Source organism: Diospyros lotus, chromosome 3 (genome assembly GCF_014633365.1).
Source record: "Diospyros lotus cultivar Yz01 chromosome 3, ASM1463336v1, whole genome shotgun sequence".
NCBI classification, from domain to species: domain Eukaryota; kingdom Viridiplantae; phylum Streptophyta; class Magnoliopsida; order Ericales; family Ebenaceae; genus Diospyros; species Diospyros lotus.
The window spans coordinates 35,019,220-35,039,968 of NC_068340.1; the positions used below are offsets into that span (position 1 = coordinate 35,019,220).

At 33.0% G+C, this 20,749-nt stretch overlaps 3 protein-coding genes across 7 annotated transcripts in view; 1 reads left to right on the top strand and 2 right to left on the bottom strand.

Annotated features, from left to right (window-relative positions):
• The window catches only part of LOC127797803 (actin-related protein 5), a 48,434-nt gene extending 37,692 nt beyond the window's left edge, over positions 1-10,742 (bottom strand). Inside the window, exon 1 of the mRNA XM_052330956.1 lies at positions 10,502-10,742. The gene's annotated coding sequence lies outside the window, so the exon portion shown is untranslated. The remainder of the gene's footprint in view (positions 1-10,501) is intronic.
• LOC127797805 (stearoyl-[acyl-carrier-protein] 9-desaturase, chloroplastic-like) overlaps positions 1-20,749 on the top strand; it is a 39,560-nt gene that overhangs the window by 17,625 nt on the left and 1,186 nt on the right. Inside the window, exons 2-3 of one of the 2 annotated variants that reach the window (XM_052330958.1) lie at positions 15,758-15,953; positions 19,906-20,410. In XM_052330958.1, coding sequence (XP_052186918.1) covers positions 15,841-15,953; positions 19,906-20,410 — 618 coding nt within the window. In that variant the 5' untranslated portion in view covers positions 15,758-15,840. Of the gene's footprint in view, positions 1-15,660; positions 15,954-19,905; positions 20,411-20,749 lie in introns of those variants that run through there. The other variant, XM_052330959.1, reaches the window with a different exon arrangement.
• The window catches only part of LOC127797806 (2-alkenal reductase (NADP(+)-dependent)), a 39,239-nt gene that overhangs the window by 9,421 nt on the left and 9,069 nt on the right, over positions 1-20,749 (bottom strand). The window contains exon 1 of one of the 4 annotated variants that reach the window (XM_052330960.1): positions 308-716. The exons of the other annotated variants lie outside the window; for them this stretch is intronic. Coding sequence (XP_052186920.1) covers positions 308-535 — 228 coding nt within the window. The 5' untranslated portion in view covers positions 536-716. Of the gene's footprint in view, positions 1-307; positions 717-20,749 lie in introns of those variants that run through there. 4 annotated transcript variants of the gene reach the window in all.

A 20,749-nucleotide genomic window follows, 5' to 3' on the forward strand; every position in this document is an offset into this window, starting at 1 on the left:
ACGCCGCAAATCAAATTCAAATGGTTATCCAAAATTGAAACTACAATTACAATTAAGCACAAACAACCATTTCCAAATCAGATCATGTTTGAATTAGGTTTATCTCTATTATATATTCAGAATTTTAATAATGATACGCGCGATACGAAATCATTGGCCGATGAACGAAAATGACAAAATAGCCCTTCAGCCATCATCATCCTTGCCCAAATAACTTATTTCATTGTATTGAGTCCAGTACGTAGAGAATTTCTCCGACTGTAGAATGTAAATGTTAATGTAGGAGGAATGGGGAAGGGTTACCGACCGAGCCGGGAAGGAAAGGGGGGATGTAGGAGTCGTAGAATTGGCGCATGCGCCCTCGCATGTAGGGATCGCAGGAGAGGTAGAGGTTCTTCACCACCACTCCGCCCGACCCCCTCGCCGCCATCTTGCCGCCGCCAGATTTCACCTCCATGTCCGTCTCCTTGGGTATTCCGTCGATGTAACCTTTGAATATGATTCGCTTGTTCTCCACCACTGCCTCCCCCTCCATTTCCCACGCCTCGTCTGTGCCTCCCTCTCTCTTCTATGGGAGTTGAACAAGAAGAAGTATATCAGTATGGAGAGAGAGGAGGCTTCGCAAATGGACCTCAGTCCTCAGCTGCTCAGCTCTGTGAAAAATTCGAGGCCTTTGTACTAGGCTCCTCGCCCGGCCTGTCCTGTCGGTAGGCCTTTTTTTGTACCAAAAAGTTTGGAACCAGCTCAATTAGATTTTTAGTCGTTCGTAGTAAATTTAATCATAAAACGACACGTCACTCTGCAGATTACTGTATCGCCGTCCCTGTTTGTAACGTTTTGATCCGAAAATTTTAATTTTTTTTATATAAGTTAGTTTTTTTTTATTAATATATCACAATTAATTAAGTTTTAAAATATATAAACCATTGGATGTCACTGCCATGCCACCTATGCGTCGTTGTTTAATAGCGTCACCTAACAACAAATGTGTCGAGGGGTTAGGTATCAACCAACAGCCCCGGCCCTCCCGGCACCTCAAAAATCACTAAGGTGGCCACCAATTTTATCCTCTTTAGGCTAAGTACGTAAAATAATAATAATAATAAATAAAATTATTAACTTCAACCGTACAATTTATAATATTTGGTGATAACAAAAGGAGCAAAATTATTTTAATCTTTCTGTGCTATTTAAATAAATTAAAGTGTCTAAAATATTTTTTTTTTCAAAATTAACTAATGTTGGGTTGACTAATGTTTGGGTTTGAAGATGTCAAGAATATTGTTTCTTGAAATGATGACTCGTTTGGTTGATTACAGTAAGGGGTTGGTCAATCAAAGGTGATAAGATATTTATGTTTGAAAATAATTCAAGTTTTTTTTAAATATAAATAAAAATATATTATAACAAAATACCGAGTGATTACACTTTACACGAGGACAACTCCTGAACAACCAAAAAAAAAAAAACATAATAGCAATAAGCAAACCAACCACATAAAAATGAGACAAAAGACAGAACAAAAACTCACATCACAAAAAGAAGAAAAATTAGAGCACAACATCATGTCGAGTCCATGATCAGAAGAAAAATTAGAGCACAACATCATGTCGAGTCCATGATCATGAATACGTTTTCAAAAGATTTTAAGCAATTTTCAAAAGAACCAATCTAGACAACCAAAACAATGGATTTAGCCAACCAACTAGGGTTTAGTCGATCAAATGTTCTCATAATCAACATCACTATTTTTTTTATATATATTAACTAAATAAAATGAATGGTGTTAATCGGCCAAAATGAGACAAAATACAACTCATCTTTTTAAATACCTAATCTCGTTGACCACATACAAGTCATGATCAATCAAATAATCCTAATACTCTAACAAAACTAGACTAGTTGACGAAAAACACTCTTTGATCGATCAAATCGTTACATAATAAGTTTTATTTTCTCTAATAAAGGAGTTTAATTAACCAAACTTGAGGTTTGGTGAACCAAGTATCTATCTAAATGTTTTTTTTTTTTTCAAAAACTTTAGCTATTTTTTCTCCTTTATTTATTAGTATTCTCAATCACTTTACTAACCTTTCTAAGGTTCTTCCACTTGATTTTTCTTAAGGCCAAACGTTTTTTTTTTTTGTGTAACACAAGACAAAAAGTGATTTGTCTCTCTATTATCAATGTTTTCACTAAAGCATGATTGAGACAATAATTTGTCTTTTTCTCTTCGTTTTAGAGCTGCTCCTTTATTTTCTAATGCTTTTTTATGGTCTTCCAATTCTAAATACCATCTCTTATGACTGACCATTTTTTATCAAGCAGTATTATTTTTTTTTATAGTCTATTTTGGTCTTGTATAATAATATTTATCTTCTGAACACTAGGTAATTTCTTTTGTAGATCTGTAATTTTTTTACTAATATTGTCTATTTAATGCAGCAATGTAATTATCTTTTTTTTGACTAATTCTTTTTGAGCTATATGTTTTTGATAAAGAAAGGAAAAAATGTTAGAACAACAGCGTGAAACGAATGTATTACACAATCAACAAGGGCCACATATCCAATGCAACAACGTGTATAAAGCCCACAATTACCAAAACCAAATCCACAGCAATAGATGTAAAATCGTAACTATTGCAATATATATAGAGCAGCAGAAACAATTAGCAGAAATTCAAACTCGAAAATTAGAGAGACGTCAGAAGAATTGAAACAGCAAAGGCCGAGGCACGCCTGAAGCGCTGTCCTGAAAACAGTGACACTCTGCTCCGGTCACAAGCAGACTCTGATGTCTGTCAACGCAGGATTCAACGGCCAACTTCGGGGAACGACAACCACGCTCGATCAGATCTAGCAGAACTCTTAGAGCACTTGCTCTCTATTGGTTGGTTGACACACAAGAAGGAAGGATGAAGATCTCTGCTTCTCAACGAAGATCGACTACGCCTTATATAAGCGGGTCGAGAAGGCCGAACATATGCTTCCATCAAAGCGGCATTGAAGGTCGGAGTGAATGCTGACGCTTGGAGAAGACGAAGCAGCCGGAAATAATTTCATAGAATTAAATGGGGCCGCTTCGGGAAGCCATTGGAGGAATAAAAAAAAATAAAAGAAAATATTTAATTTGTTATTTTCTTTATACAAAAATATATCTTTATGACCCGACCGACAGGACGGACGGACGGCAGCAGCGGCGCGTGCGTGGGCCAAGGGATTCGCCAGTTCACAAAATCTGGGTGTCCCTTAGGGCCCAAACCCAAGTGTGAGGGAGGAGTATAAATATCCACTCTCACCTCTTTTCACAACCAATGTAGGACAACCATCTCCACACACACTTACACTCACAAACGGAAATACAACAAAAAATATATTCTTTCGCAGTTTAATAAACTTAGATAGATGTTCGCATTTCAAACTAGCAAGACATTTTCTCCGATGACTAGAACCACGAACGAAGAAGAGACTTTAACTGCAACTCAGCAACTAGCATTTGGACTCACTTATTGAGTGCTTTGTGCATTCAAAATTGAAGGTATTAAGTGTAAAAGATCTCTGCCAGCAAAGTTCTTTTTCTTTCCTTCAAGTTAAAATGGCTATAAGTTAGTTACTTGCATGTGAGATGGTCTCACTTTGTGAGGGATTTAAATTGCTAGAAGTGTGATCTCTTAGTAAAGTTATCCTGTAATCAAGATTAAGGGTGAGAAAAAGTTTGATTAAACTAATCTAACTGAATTGATCAGTTCGGTTATTTTATAGCAAAAGTTCAATTCGACTATTTTTATTGAGAAGTTTGGTTTTTAATTTTCGGTTCGATTTTTTGTTTAAAAAAATTAAATTAATCGAATTGACCAAAATGACATCGTTTTGGGTGCAATATAAAAAAAATACATAAGAGAAATGAGAAAGGCGAAATGACCAAATTGTCTGGAGCCTAGCGGCCCTAGCTTTCGACCCTTTCCCTTTCCCTTCCTCTTCATCTCCAACTCTCCGACAACCCATTGCTCCCACCGATGAAGACGTCGACACCAATACCGACACCGACATCTTTGTCCATTGAACCCATCTTCGTCTACCAGGCTACCATCGCTCCATCAAACCCACCTTAGCAGCCATAACTGTCAGGCTACCATTGCACCGACATCGACATCTTCGTCTCTTTTCAATGTCGGTCTAGCATCTCTCTCTCATTCCGATTTGCACCACCGTGCTTGCTTGTCGACGCTAATGGCCCATTCGGTAAGTTTTTTGATAACTTCTTGTGGGTAGATATTCTACTTTAAAACTTAGATCTCTACTAAAATCTAATCATTAGATCCTTTTGATTTTTGAGTATGTGAGTCACTAAACCAAGGCGAATTTGATGGTCGATTTCAATTGTCGGAATTCGCCGTGGATGGTGGCCGGTGATGTTTTTTTTTTAGTATAAAATGAATTTTTACATTTACAAAAAATTAACCATTGGATCAAATTCATTTTTGGATATATGAACTATCACAGTTGGAGAAATCCAATGATTGAAACCGATCATTGGAATTACTTACTGACAACAACAATAACTCTTCAGTTATTTTGTAGTTAGTTTTGGTTTTCGATTCGATTCAGTTACCACAATTTAGGTTTTGGTTAGTTCGATTAATTGGGGTTAGTTGGCTGGTTTAGTTTAGTTCGATTATTACATGTGATTTAGTTCGATTTGATTAGTGATTTTTAGACGATTCAGATCAATTATAATTGATTATATACCCCCAATCAAGATTCTAACTTCTATACAAAAAGTTAAGGTTCTTTCTTATATTTTAGTGGTAATTTATAAAAATCTTGTGTGTTAATTGTTTAGATTATTGCAATTATCTATTTATTAGCAAATCAATTACTAAATTTGTTATAAAAATTAATAATTTGATAAAAATAATTTTAAACTTAAAAACCCAATTCATTTCCCTCTTAGATTATTTTTCTAAGCAACAATAGGTATAAGTATATAATTTGTCTTTATCCCTTGCTTGAGATATAAACAAGAAAATGACACCCATATGGAAATGAAACTATGAAAGACAATTCATAGATAAGCCACCACACTATTTAATGGAACTAATTACACATATTAGAAAGCTAAAATAAAAATCTATGTATAAACAAATAATTACAAGGCTTGAAAATTTATCACTAAAGGTGTAAAGTTGCCTATCATAGTTATGGAAGATATGATTATACCTAAATCGAAAGATAAATATGATGAACAAGACACTACAAGAGGCCAAAGTAATGCTAAAGCTATGAACCTATTTTATTGTGTTGTGAAATGACCAAAGAAATTTGAGATATGTCGTAGGTCATAGATGAAGGAACGAATTAGGTTAAAGAAATTAGAATATGAATATTAGAGTAGAACTATGAAATATGATGAAAATATATTTGACATGTTTATTCATCTTCTTGATATCATAAATAATCTGAAATTTCTTAGAAATTTTTTATTATAATTATGATTTTGTTAAGAAAATCTTAAAGTGTTTATCCAAGAAATGGAAACCAAAGGTAACAACAATCCAATAATCTAAGAATCTCAAAACTCTTGGAATGAATTAGCTCATGGGATTTCTTATAACTTACAAAACAGATCTCCTAGAGGAAGAGGAAAAATGCAAAAAAAAGAAAAATATCGCTCTAATGTCTATCAAGAAAGAACCCCAACAACTCAGTGAGAGTAATGATGTGATGAAAGTGAGTTGACATTGATCACACGAAGATATAATATGCTTATGAAAAGGAAATTCAACAAAGAGATTCCCAAAAAAAATTGATGTGAAGAACCTCAACAAAAGGAATTGGTAATATACTTGAGTGCAAAAAGTCAGGAGATATCAAGCTAGAATGTCTTATGAAGAAAACGAAGAAGTTCAAAAAGGAAATAATGATCGCAGCATAAAGTGACAATGACAGTATTATTGTCATTGTCAATGGCTATAATCACATGTCATTGGCTAGAATGTATTTTCTTCTCTCTTTTTTTTTGGTTATAATCACATATCAATGGCTTCGAATTGACATTCCTATTATTAGAACACATGCATTCGAAGGATTGCTAATAAATGAATTTTATAAAATAAATACAGGATCAACTTTTATTACATCATTAGCCTCTAAATCTAAGCAAATGGGATAAAAAAAAATTTGTTTAAGCGTATGAAAGGTAGTCCCATGGGCCACAAACTTAGAGGACCAAATCATAATTTAAGAGCCCAAAAGAAATGGTATGTGGGGTGGGGACCCAACATGAGAATCTAGATTGGGCTAAACATTTAAGATAAAAAATCAAAGGAGAAGAATAGAAGTGAAAAGGGCCCAATGACCGATAATAATAATAATAATAATAACAATTTTGATATTGTTTAATATGTGGATTGAAAAAAAAAAAACTAAATCCTAATTTTATGGTTTAATTTGGTTTGGGTTTACCACTAAAATGGTTTGGAATTTCTTCAAACCTTAATATGTGGTTTAAGTTTCAAAATTCTTCCAAACTAAACCAAATTAATTCAGACTTAATATATAAATAGGTGACAGCCTCCCAAATTCTATTTTATTCATCTATATGCATACATATATATTTAATTATTAATGCCTAAAAAAATATAAAATAGGGTGTTGAGCTACCAATTAATTGGAAAGAGTGATTAGTTTTCCATCACTCATGGGATAGATATATAAAAATACAAAAAGGGAGACTACGTACTCATCCTCCCTATATATATATATATGAGTACTGTTCATAGTCCCATTTGATGACACCGAGGTCCACCTCACCCCCACTTGTGGATCTAAAAGGGCACCACATGGACAAAAGATCACTTAAGCAACCAACTAAATTAACCATTCATGCATGTGATTGCGACGACATTATCTTATCACATGTATGTTAATTAGGGAAATCCAACCATATAGATATATAAAACCCATGATCTAGCAACACCAACAATATATACTTGAGATCGAAGGGGTCTGCAATACAAGGTTTTAGTTAAGGGGTCTTGTACGTCGCTGACCGACCATGCATGGCACGCACACTCCCCTTCGATCTCAAGAACCCTGCCAACCACAACTCTTCAATGACAGTTCATTGTGAAGTATGCAAGGCTATAAATATAAAAGGGTTTAATTCACAAGTAATCCTATATATCCTTCCCCCATATCTCTCTCTCTCTCTCTCAAAACAATTCTAACTTGATTGTTTTTAAAAATCTCCAATCCTATTGACAACCCATCCAAACTATGGTCGATCAACCATCAAGGCTCGTGGATCTCTTTCTCTTCGCCCTTCCCTCATTCCTTATCATGATTTCTCTATATATGGTAATGATAATAATTAACATAGAAGTTAATGCATTAATACCAGAACACACACAAATATATACGCAAATTAAGACACATGCATGAAAATAAAAGGTGTCGAAGCAAGTTGGAAACATATCGATACAAAGTTGATAGCATATATATGACTAATTATATTGTCCCATGCACCTGTGAGTGATGCATATATAGTCCTATTCAAATATTATTATCCACGACAAAATAAAATGATCGTGCATTGGATGCGGTCACAGTATACAATTAAGTGCACCAAACCACAGATCTCCAACTACTCCCACAATGCAAGGACCAGCTAGCCAGGCCTAACCATCTCATCTGACGGATCGAATTGCAACTATATATCCTCAATGTATATATGCTATAGTTCTATCCATATATACCCATCAATGGACCATTTCTTTTTGTCGCTAATTAAAGTCTTCCATATATAGATAAAAATAATTTTTTAAGATAATGTTTGTTAAAATAAGTAAGATAAGATTGTATATTAAAATAATTTTTATTAAATTATTTGTTAAACTTTTTAAAATACACTGTAAGACATAGACATTATTTTTTCTTATCTGTAAGATTCAAGATATATTTATCTTGAGAGAATAGTATATAAGTATATCCGAAGAATATTAGATAAAAAGTTATATAACTTATTTTTTAAGAATCGCTAGATAAGTTTAACAAATATATTGAAAATGATAAAAATTTAAAATATTTTTTATATTTTATTTTTTTAATCTATATCTTAATAAAGAAACAGTATGTTGCAAAGAGTGAATGAATATTTAAACTAATTTGTTTATGTCATCAACTCTGCAAACTCCTAGGATGACCATATACCACGCATCTTTGAAATACAATTAAGAGAAGAAAATGGATGGGCAGGAAGTGAAAGGGACGGTTTGAAAGGTAGGGGGATATCCCGACAGAAGCACGCGTCACGAAGCAAAAGCCAAAGCCAAAGCATAGGCACAACAGAAAGCAGCTGTGGCTGTGCTGATCTTAAATTTCAAAGCCACAGCCAAAGCAAAACCAACCAAAAAGCCTAGCATTTATTTCGGGTTGTTTCGTTCTTTCCACTCTCTCTGTCTCTGTATATATGCGATTTGTTGCCTTCTTCTTCTTCCTTCTTCAGCCCCACCCCCCACCCTCTGCGCTGCATTTATTAGACAGCGCCAACTCCATGCGCCCCCCTCCCCACTCTCTCCCTCTCTTTCCCTTCAGACTTCACTATTCTTCTTCATGAACGGATCAATCTCTCTTCTGCTGCGCTGTCTTTTCCTTTTTAATAGGAAACTGGAAACATGTATATATATATATATATATGCATACACATCGATCTCTGGTCGCACTGCTGCTCTCTGCAATGTCATGGCATTCAGGCGGGGCATATTTCATTCATTCAGCCTTCTACTTGACTACTCCTTTTCTTTCTTCCTTTTCTTCCATTCCATTCCATCTCATTCCTTTCCTTTCGATCTGCTTCTTGGAGTTTGGCACGCACGCTTTCCTACAAACACGTAGGAAAGAGGGAGAGAGAGAAAAAGAGGCGACAGACAGAAGCAGAGACAGAGACAGTAATTTATCAGCAACGTATCCCTAACATCTCTTTCTTCCCTCATTATTACTCTCGCTTCTGCTTCACCAGCCAATCTCCTTAATTACTTATTTCCTCTCCCTCCCTCTCCAGGTTCTTCTCTATTCTCTACTTTTTTATGTATTCCTTGTTGCTACCCATTGTCTGCCTTTTTGCTACTTCCACATTCTACTTTGACTGTGCTATTTTTTCTTTATTAATATTTAGGAAATCCAAGCTATATCACATTTTCAACTGCACTCCATTATGTTGCCAGCCCCAACACCTTCCCTAATTGCATGGGTTCAATCCGTAAGCCTCACTTGTACTCCCTTCATCACCCTAGCCATAACTGGAACACACCATTGCCCCAAGCAACATCATAACCCATCCTCCCAATAGCAATGGCACACTCACCTCATTGCATAGCATGCATGGGTCCTTCCAATGTCACCACTGTACCATTGACCTCCCGACCACTAGATTACAACTTTGCCTCCTTAGCCACATCCCCTTTATGCCAAACCCTCATAATTCCAACCCCACACCACTGCCTTAGCCACTCTACTAATCACCAGCTTTACCTCCCCAATCTGTAGGAATTTCTTCCTTTTTTTCTTTAGCAATTCATCACCATCAAAGACTTATAAATCAAATTACACCCCCAACTATTTCTCTTTCACATTTGCCAACTAGAGTTTTCCAAAAATTGCTGTCAAGTTCAACCAATTCTTTCAACTTGCATGGGCAGTTACACCTTTTTTAATAATGGAGGCAGGTTTCAACAAAGAAAAATAGAAAAGTTGGTTGTCGTGATAGTTGTTTTTGAAGGGCAGAGAGAGGTGCCAATGGCAGTAATATAGGGGTGAGCAGGGTTCAAGTACTAGAGATTTTCATATTTTTATATATCATGTATACATACTCGCAGCTTATCTGTTTTCTTCATACTTTCTTATATTGATTTAGTTACAAATAAAATGTAATTTTTTTCCTTTATAACTAAAACCACTTAACTGACTTGAATCTAGGATTTCTGGGCTAAATCCCTAAACTTTAAATTGTAGTACACATATGTCGTATAAGAAACAAAGAGTTAATCTATTGAATGCTCAAGCTCATATCTAAAATTCATTATTCTCTAACATAGTTCTGTCCTCTAATAGAATGTAAAAGTAGTATAACATTACTGTGCTAATAAAATTTCCAAAATATTGTGGCTCACTAGTATTGATATATTGCAAATGAAAAAAAAAAAAAAATCTATCATAATTACAGAAACAACACGACTCAATTAATAAGGAAAGAAAACATTCAGAAAAAGCTCGTCAAATTGTACAATAATACAGAAAAGCCAATGCCACATTATATATTTGCACAACAAATTCTATATAAATATCATTTTCTAGCAAGTGTTACAACTTCTCAAAATTATGTACATTTAACTTATATATTCATCGCCTTCTCATACAAAAGTTTCTATGACGACACGAGAGTTACTCTGAGCTTGTTCAAGACAAGGGCAAGTAAGAGGTGAAGGAAGAATTGGTGGTACCGGTGATTTTATGGCGCGGCCTCTGAACGATATTGCGGAAGATAATGCGTGGATCAGCCTCTCCTGCCCATCTTTAAGGTAAAACCTTATAACAATACAGAGACAATCACATACATAAATTAACAGAGCATTTAGGGTTTCTTTACCCGATTCGAAAATAACAACTTCCATTGTCGATCACAATCGGACAACTTGAGGGGAAAACGCTGTAATCCGATTGTCTATCTATCTTGCTTGTGAACGGCATTCTCCCCCCCCCCCCCCCCCCACTCCCTCTCTCTCTGTCTGTCTTGTGGTACCCTAGCTGATACAGTGATACCGACAACTACAACACCCACGGTGACGGACGGGTGGAAAATCCAGACGGCTTCTGTCTGAACCGGCTCAGCGCAGACCGCAGGATATTTTGTTTTTAGAATAACCAGCTAGTGATCAATTGCCACTATTTTTCATTAAATAGGTCTCATTTATTGTTTCGTGCCTTTGTGTACCCTCAATCCAAATATGGGCGTTCCTAATTTATTATGTTGAGCTGAATTAATTAATTTATCTTTATTTAGTATTATCATATTTACTAATTGTTCCTCTAATTTTTTGTAAGAAAATAAATATGAGAGGGTGAAATGTACCACAAGAAGCTTTATGTACTTATCAGTGATAGGCATTGAAAAAATAGCTATAAGATAACCCAATAAGGAGGAAATAAAAATATCATCAATAAAAAAAGTAGAGTTCAAGATTTCTTCCTCTTGTCTGAGAAAGTAATGAGCCTCTACAAAAGATGTTGAATTTATTACCTTTAGTCAAATCATGGTATAGTGGAGTGTCATTATTTATAGGTTATGAACCATTGAAAAACTTAAAATAAGTAGTCAATCAAATTTCAATTACAAATTTATTTAAAATATAAATTTATATAAGTTAATTAAATCTCATATTTTACATTAATGTGTCATATACTTAATATGAGAATTTGTTTACAAATGAATTTTACGTGACATTGTAAATTTATTGATTCTCAACAAACTCACGAAAATAAAGACGGTTAGAAAAGAAATTTTTTTATTATGGGCTAATATAGATGTTTTTTTTGTTTTTAATAAATTATAATTTTATGAGATAAACGTGTTGAGCATATATTATTTGTGATCATTTAAGAATTGGTCAACTCACATATTTTATACAAATAAATGCAGATAATAATGTAAACTTAAATTTAGGGCTAATTTAAGAATATTTATGACATTAGGTGAGAGGTATTTTAGTGGCTCTTTAATAATATAAATAAATATTAAAAATTATTTAATTTATACTTTGCTTGTTTTTTTAAATACAAAATCACTATTTAAAATTTTGTATTAAAGTTTAAAAAGTAAATATTTTTCAATTGACAATATAAACAAGATGAAAATATTTGAAAACGTAATAGTTGAATAAGTAAAAAATATGGAGAATCCATAATCAAGTATTGTAAATTAAAAATTAACTGATTTACTTTTTTTGTTTTTTAATAACCAGATCAATCTGAATTTCCCAGACCAAATTTTTGTCATCCAAATAATTATTTTATCAAATTGTCATTTTAAAAAGACGTTATTTATTGTCTTTTTTTTTTTGTTACGTTATTGGTTTACATCTCACTATTTATTTATTATTTAATATTAAAAAATGATACATGAACTTTAAAAATTAGAGACTTCCTTGCTTAAATAACATATCACTATTCATTATTTAACATTAGAAAATAATTCATAAACTTGAAGAGTTGGAGTCTTCTCATCCAAATAGAATAACAAATTTAACAAAGCATGAATTCAAATAAAAATTAACATAAAATAAAATTAATAATTTTATATCTAAAAAAAATTATATTTTAATTAATAAGTGATTTTGGGGCCCTTGTGGCTTATAGCTTGAGCCAAGGGTGCTCAAATCTTATATTGAGTTTTAATGGGGTGTTATTTAAAACTAAGACTGTAGCCTGTTTTTGTGCTAGACCCAATATATAGTTGAGCCAAATATAGAATAATAAACTATTTAAATTCTTACTAGTTTCATTAACAAAAATCCAACTACCATGTCAATTTTATCATCAAACAATGACTTAGACAAATAAATTTTATCTTTTCTGATGTAATTAATAGCACGAGTATCGAGTGTCGCACAAAAACGATCATCTCAATAATTTGACAAATAATTTTTTTATAAAAAAATATGATGTGAATGATATAATTTTTAATTGAGGCATCTATTTGTAATATAATTTTACTTTTTTAAAAATAAGAAAAAAAAACAATACAAAAGAAAAACCTAAATTACCATCTACATCATATTTTAAAAGTAAAAGCTAACAATTTCTCCCTCCATTCTACAATTGTTAAAAACTTACAAATTTAAGGAGTGAATTACGAAAATAAAAAATGCAATCTAAAATTATAATTAATTTAAAAATTCAAAATATATTTTTTTAATTTACCTTCCAAAAACAACTCATATTATAGGTTAAAAACCACCCGATAGGGACCCATATTGATTTATACATTCGATATGGAGTTAAACCCTTAATCCAAGGCAATTTGTGGAATATATATTAAGATGAAATAAATTTAAACCTAGCATAAACAATTAAGAAATAACATTTCAAGTCTCATTTACACCAAATGCCTTGATCTCTAAAAAAATCCTATACCAAGATAAAAAAAAAAAAACTACCAACTTATTAATCGTGATAAAATTTCATCCCAAATTCACATAACAAAGGAGAATCAAATTAATATTGAGATTACCATTTTTATGCAATTTTTCGTTATTTGTGCCCTCAATTTCGGTAGAAAAGGTAAATCGCAAGTGAAGATTTTCCTTCATTGTACAGGACGAGAAATCAAACTCACAATCTACTGGTGTAAATTCTAACTTATTGTGAGTTGACCACTCAACTTGTACCTTGGGCCAAAATCAAAGTAATATTTTGTGATAAGAAAGAGGTTAATGATGTCATTGTACAAAATCTCGAAATGTTATGTCGCGATTGTTACTTTTTTATTTTATATACTTGCAATGTGATAATTTTTTTTTTGACACTAATTGAATTTTTATAGAGGAATTAAATTATAATAAAATTAAAAGTTTAGCAATTACTATAAGACGAATTAAAATACACAAACTATTTTGTTATATTATAGTATAAAGTTAAGGAACAAATTATGTTATTTTAGCCAAAAATTGAAAAATGAAATGGATTTTAACGAAAATTAAAATTAGAGCTATAATCCACAATTGTCAACCTTGTTGAGTTTTCATTTTAAACGTCTCATTCTTCAAATTGAAAATACATAACATATGGACCACTAATTTAATCTATTCTAATCAATTTTAGAAATCTGATCAAGTTTCGTCAATAAATTAAATTTTCGAGATGTCTCTATAAATCTTTTCATTTAGCATGATGTACTCAAATACGGCAATGTTGAGAACTGACATGTCAGTGATGTGGCAGTGTGACGGGACAAAGTTAACATCGGTTAAACTAGGGATTAAAAGTGTATAAAATTATTTTATCCAGTAATAAATATTGAATAGTGAGCACAATTTAATTGATATCTGTAAAGTTATTTTTTTTTTATTAATCCAGAAACTAAAAAATATATTAAGCCTATATATTAAATAAAAAAGCATGTTAATGGGTAGATGAACAATCCATTGCTATCCTTAATTTATTTTTTTCTTGTATCTTTACATACATCCTAACATTTAAGAAGCCTATAGACTGTAAATGGTATTTTTATTTAATAAATAATATTATTTGAGGGTTATAGTATTTATGAAATTATTAATACAAAAAAATTATTCAAATAAGTTACCAAACAAAAATTTTAAAGCTTCTAATGACATTTTTTATTGCAAAAATTCCATAACGCCCGCGTGACCTAAACTCCAGGTTTTCAAGTAGTGGTAGTTATGTAAATTTGTGGAGAAAAAGGGTTATTTCATAATCGACTGAGACTGAAAATTCTATTTACAACCCACATTATTGCTCTTCATAGCCATTCTCTCCAAAATTCTCCACTATTTTTCAAAAATTTTAGTTTACCCTTCAGAGCCACCCGCAACCACACCATCTTCCTTCCCCTTTTACTCCCCACAGTCACAACCACTCGCAGCTATCCATCTACTCCATCTCTCTCATTACACCCATCTCTCCATCTCTCTTTGTGTCCCTCGAATACACACACAAATAATACACATACAAATATATCACACCCATCTTTCTATCTCTCTCATACACACACATGTATGGCCACGGCCATGGAACACTACAGTTGGGGAACTCAACTTTCCTAGAACCCCAGCAGTTGGGGAACGTCGATTTTTTTTTAATTAATTTTTTATTATAATAAAATAAAATTAAAAAAATAAAAAAATAAATTCTTTTTAAATATCTGTATTTTAAATTATTATTAATTAACTAATTTTAAATTTTAAATCATAATGAGTTGAATTTTTGATACTTAAAAAAATTCAAAATTAGTTAATTTATATTATTAAATTACATAAAGATATATATATTTAAAAAAAATTTATTTATTTACATTTTTTTATTTTTTTAATTAAAATAATAAAAAAAACATGTTCTCGACCCATGGGGGTCAGGGAACACAAGGTTCCTCGGTTGCTATCAGTTAAGAACACAAGGGTTCCAATAGTCAGGGAATCCAAGCAGTCGGGAACCAAGGTTCCATGGTTGCAACTATACGTTTTCGTGTGTATATATATATATATATTTGTGTGTGCATTTGGGGGGACAACCAGGGTTTTATGGTTGCAGTCATGTATTTTTGTGTATATATATATATATATTTGTGTGTGTGTTTGTGTATGAATTCGGGGACATTGAGAAATGAAGAGATGCGTGTGAGAGAGAGAGAGAGAAAGAGAGATGTAACAGATTGGTGGCTGCGACTATGGTTGTGGCTATCGAGAGTAAAAAGAGAAGAAAGATAGCTATGGTTATGGGTAGTGAAAGGTAAAATAAAAATTTTGAAAGATGTAGGGAAATTTTGACTAGAGTGGCTGAAGAGCAATAATGCGTGTTATGAATAGAATTTTCCCCCTATTTAATACCCTTCTTCTCTCACCACTCCCCAGCCCGCCCAAGCACTGCACGCATTTGCCTGATTTTCTGCGTCCTGCCGTCTTTTTTATCTCCCTATTTCTTTGTAATTTTCACTCGCCATTGCTCTGGTTCTTCTCTCTCTATCTCTCTCTCTCTCGCAGACTTGTTCTCTCGACTTGAGAAAGCGAAAGCGAATCGACAGAGACTCTCGAGAATCAATCGAGAAATGGCTCTGAGACTATGTCAATCCCCTAAGCTGCCGTCCTTTTCTCGACTCCAATCGGGAAATCTCAGATCTCAGAGAGTTTCCATGGCGTCTACTCTTAACTCGGCTCCTTGGTGAGTTCTTGACTTTGTTTTATTTTCGCATGTACTCCTGTGATAACACCTCGCGCAGTGTTCATACTCTGTTATTGATTGATTGACCTGGTTTCGTTCTGTTTGAGGCTGGATCAGCTAAATTTCTTCAAGTTCGTGCATCTTTTTTGTTACGCCTAATTATTTTTGCCTCGAAATTTTTCGATAATTTGGCTCTTTGAACGTTAGTGTTTGCTTATTGGCGGTACTTGTGATAAAAAGGGTGGAGCCAGGAATTTTAAGCGGGGTAGGTAAAAATAAAATAATATTAAAAAAATTTTAAAAAATAATTATTTAATTTTATTTTTAATTATTAAATTATTTTCTAAATTTTATGATAATTTTTCAAAAATTATTGTAAAATTTATTTTTAATTATTAAATTAATAAATTTTGCAACTGTTGTTAACCATTGTAAATGTTAATTTAATTTTATTTTTCATCTATTTAAATTATTTTATATATTTAAAATTTAAATAAATAGATTTGATTGATAAAAACATCTTAAAATCTCTCAATTAATTTTTCATTATTACAGCTTAATAAATCATACAAATAGTAAAAAAAAAAAATCTAATTCTTCCACGCTCAATGCTGATGTCTGCCGAACACGATTGGTTCAAGTTCATTGACAAAATTATCGGCGATGCTCGGATTCAATTTTGGAATAGGGTTGGTTTCTGGGTGAAATCGATTTTAAACATTTTAAAAGTTTGCATAAGAGTTTATAAACTCCTTCAAAAAGACTAGATAAAGTTGCAAATTGTTAATCTAAAAATCACATATAATTAGCAAATTAAGTCTAGAAATTCAAAAAGATTAAGAATTTAGGATTCATCATACCTGTTGTTGGAGGGCAAAAATTTCAAATACACAGTTGTACATCGGATTTTAAATTCTAACTTGAGATTCATATAAGATTGTAGCGATAGCCTTATTATGGTCTCTTATCGGAAGATGTGTTAGGAGATTGAAGGCATTTTTAGCACCAAAAACCTCGTGAATAGCTTCAAAATTAGTAGTTCCTGCTTCATTGTAGAAATAAGGGGCAAAGATGCACCGTTTGATACATCTTATTCTCAAGTACTTGCAGGCACTGCATGGAAAACCCAATCTTAACATGATTTTCTAGTTGTTTCTAAAGAAAAAGAGAAAGGATAAGCTGAAGAATTCTTGGAACCTAGAAACGCACACGGACGGTATATAAAAATTCTTTTGATAAGAAAGAGTTGTCGTTTATGAAGACCACGGTTTCGTTAAACTTCAAGATCTTGAAATCGCACGATAAGGTATCAACTATATAAAGACAATAAACATGATTTTTTTTTTAAACATTAGATAATTCGACAATTTACACTATTAGGTACTTAAAAGAAATTGAACTTAATTTTTTTTTTTAAAAAAACCTGAACCAGCCTCATCACCACCGTCGGCTGGAGGTTTCTATGATTTGAGCCTACCATTAGAACCGTCAAGTCAAATAGGTTAATATATCTAAAAATAAACTAGATCTAACGACTAAATTTTTGTAGATCTAATTTTTAATTTTCAGCCAAATTTTAACAAAAAAAAAAAAACACACTGTTCGTCATCGCCGGCCACCGCAACTAGCATTTTCTAGCGATCCAAGACCACTACTCGACTCCCTTACCTCCTTCATCTAACATACCCAAAAATTAGTAAGATCCAACGGTCGAAACTTTGTAGATCTAAGCTTAAAATTTCGGTCAAACTGAATAATGCATATATACATAAACACCTCACAAATCTATACTAAAAGTAAAGCTAATAAAACTAAAAAGCTCACTTTGTTATAGATCGGGACTGGTTTCACAGTGATAATGTGATTGGATTCAAGATCCAATGATCGAATTTTGCAAAATAGGTAATTTACGGAGCTTTTGTAGATCAAGACTGGTTTCATGGTGATAATGTGATCGGATTCAAGATCCAACAATCGAATTTTGCAAAATAGGTAATTTATAGAGCTTTTGTAGAAGAGATAGAGAAGGAGAAAAATAAACGAGAGAGAAGAAGAAAAAGAAGGAGAATAAGACATGTGGGTGAGTGAAATTCGGAGACATGTTGAAGAGAAACACGGAGACGCCCTACCCTCCAATTGTTAAAGAATATACAACTCACATCCCAGCTAATAATTATTAACTATAATAAGAGTTTAAAATTAATTTTTTTTATAAAGTAATATTAAATCAATTTAATTAAATTAAATTGAGTTTGGATTTTAAAAAAAGACAAAAAAAATGGTGTTTCAGATTTTTGGTAGACGGTGAAAAATCGATCCTCTCATAAATGAGCTAACAACAATAAAAATATTCTATATTTTTTCAGACCCTTATGTTTTTTCCATGTTTTTTCTTCCTAAATTAAAAAAAAAGTACTCTCTTTTGAGATATTAATGCCAAATGATTTGCAAGAGAGACACACACACAAGTATTTATATAAATGTAGAATGGTTGTTGATATGAGCTTGAAAATTAAAAATTGAATAAATGACCCACAATGTCACAGCTTTAGATTCTATTGGTGCTATTTACAAGGCCAACATGGCCATGAGCGTGGGTGGGCTAAGGGAGAGGGAGGGAGGGACACGGGTCCCAAAAATTAAAAAAAATGGTTTGGGCATGGGTGGGGTGGGTTGACACTGATGTTCAGAAAAAATTTAAAAAAATTAAATTATATATATATAATAACATTTTTTAAAAAAGCAAGGTGGGCAATTGCCCACCCTTGGCTGGGCGTAGCTCCGCCCCTTATTTGCTTCAGTTGATGCTTTCATAGTTTATCAACTGACGGTTTGGACATCAACTTGAACATGTTGTGTTTTAGAGAATTCACCAATAGATTAACGAATATTATATCTTGTGTCGTCTTTCTCGCGTGGTTTTCAATGGATCTCTGTGTTCGCTCTTGCATTGATATGCAAAATGGTCTCTGGAAATTTCTTTTCTTTTCGCTCTTTGTTTTTAAACTTTTTTGCTTGGGTTGGTGGGAGTTGTAGAATTATTACTTGCGTTCATCAAATGTTTTGCTGTTTCCCAGTTTCTTTTGATTTTCTGGCGTTATATTCTATGGAATTTGTTTGTTTGTGGATATTTTAAATCAACCAATGTCATCTCGGATTCTTGATTTTTTTGGTTGACGTCCTATCATAACATTTCCGGTTCCTTGGTATTATATTCATTCTTTTGGTGCTTCATTTTATGTTACGTGGCAAGTTTGTGTGTGTTCTGTCTTTATAAGTCAATGGTAATTGAATGCTTAAACATTGGTATTCGATTTGTTTCATCTCTTCTTTATGCCAATTGTCATTTCTATGAATCTAGTGGTCCTTTTCTCCATCAACTACTTTAACTGCGTATGCTTTGCTTGGGAATCGGAGTTTTGGTATCAGGATCTTTTTTTATTTTCTGTATGTAAGGGGGTGGTTGGTCTTGTTTGCTATTTAATTATAGCAAACATATAGGTGCCAGTAGCCATAAATTTCTACATGCAAAGGAAATTTTACCCTCTCACATTCACTTAGTTCACTTTTCTTTTCATTTTTGTTTCTCGGATAATATATCACATTCTAAATTCTTCTTTTCTTCCTTCAGCTACGAGTCTGTTGTATTTTAATCACACATTTGGGCAATTTTAATTTTTTGGACTTTATCGTATCCATAAGGACCATAACTAAACAAAAAAAGGAAATATATAAGATACGAAGAATTTTGTTAATGTTATTTGATGTTTTTTTGGGGTTCTCTTGTCGCTTTTTGGTAAGTCATTGATATTCAATCTGAGCAGGGAGGGATGCATGCTTTTCCGACAATCCCATAAATCTTATCATCTATCTATATGCCTTTTTTTTTTCATGTTTTTGTTTGCATTCCTTAAATCAAATGCATGCTTCTAAACTCTGTTTTTGTTTATAGGATGGTTGAAGATCTACAAAAGCCTTTTAATCCTCCCAAAGTGGTGCATGTGCAAGTGACGCATTCCATGCCTCCACAGAAGATTGAGATCTTCAAATCCTTGGAAGATTGGGCCGAGGAGAACATCTTAGTGCATTTGAAGCCAGTGGAGAAATGTTGGCAACCTAGCGATTTTCTGCCAGACCCAGTCTTAGAAGGCTTTGATGACCAAGTAAAAGAGCTGAGGGAAAGATCAAAGGAAATCCCGGATGACTATTTCATTGTATTGGCTGGAGATATGATCACAGAAGAAGCAGTTCCAACTTATCAAACTATGCTCAACACTTTCGATGGTGTTCGAGATGAGACAGGTGCAAGCCCCACGTCTTGGGCTATTTGGACCAGGGCATGGACAGCTGAAGAAAATAGACATGGTGATCTTCTTAACAAATACCTTTACCTTTCTGGACGGGTTGACATGAGGCAAATTGAGAAAACAATTCAGTACCTGATAGGATCTGGAATGGTGAGTTTGCCAATTTCTGCTTTATGTTCTTAGTTACCTATCTGATATTGCTATATGATTGCAATATGTCATAAGTAGTTGAGTTATTTACATTGTTCAGGGAAGCCTTGAAATTACTTCATAAAGAGGATTTCCTATTAAAACTTCTATTTTATCTCCTACTCAGTTTGGTTCATTTTTCTGATGGTTTCTAATCATTGTAAGGACCTCCTTACAGCCTAGGAAGTGGGATTGGGGAAAAAGGTAATGGACGAGACAAAAAGAGTTGGAAGCCCATACCAACCAATTGTTTTTTTTTTAGGCAAAAGAGAAATATAAGCACATATATTTTATCTTTCG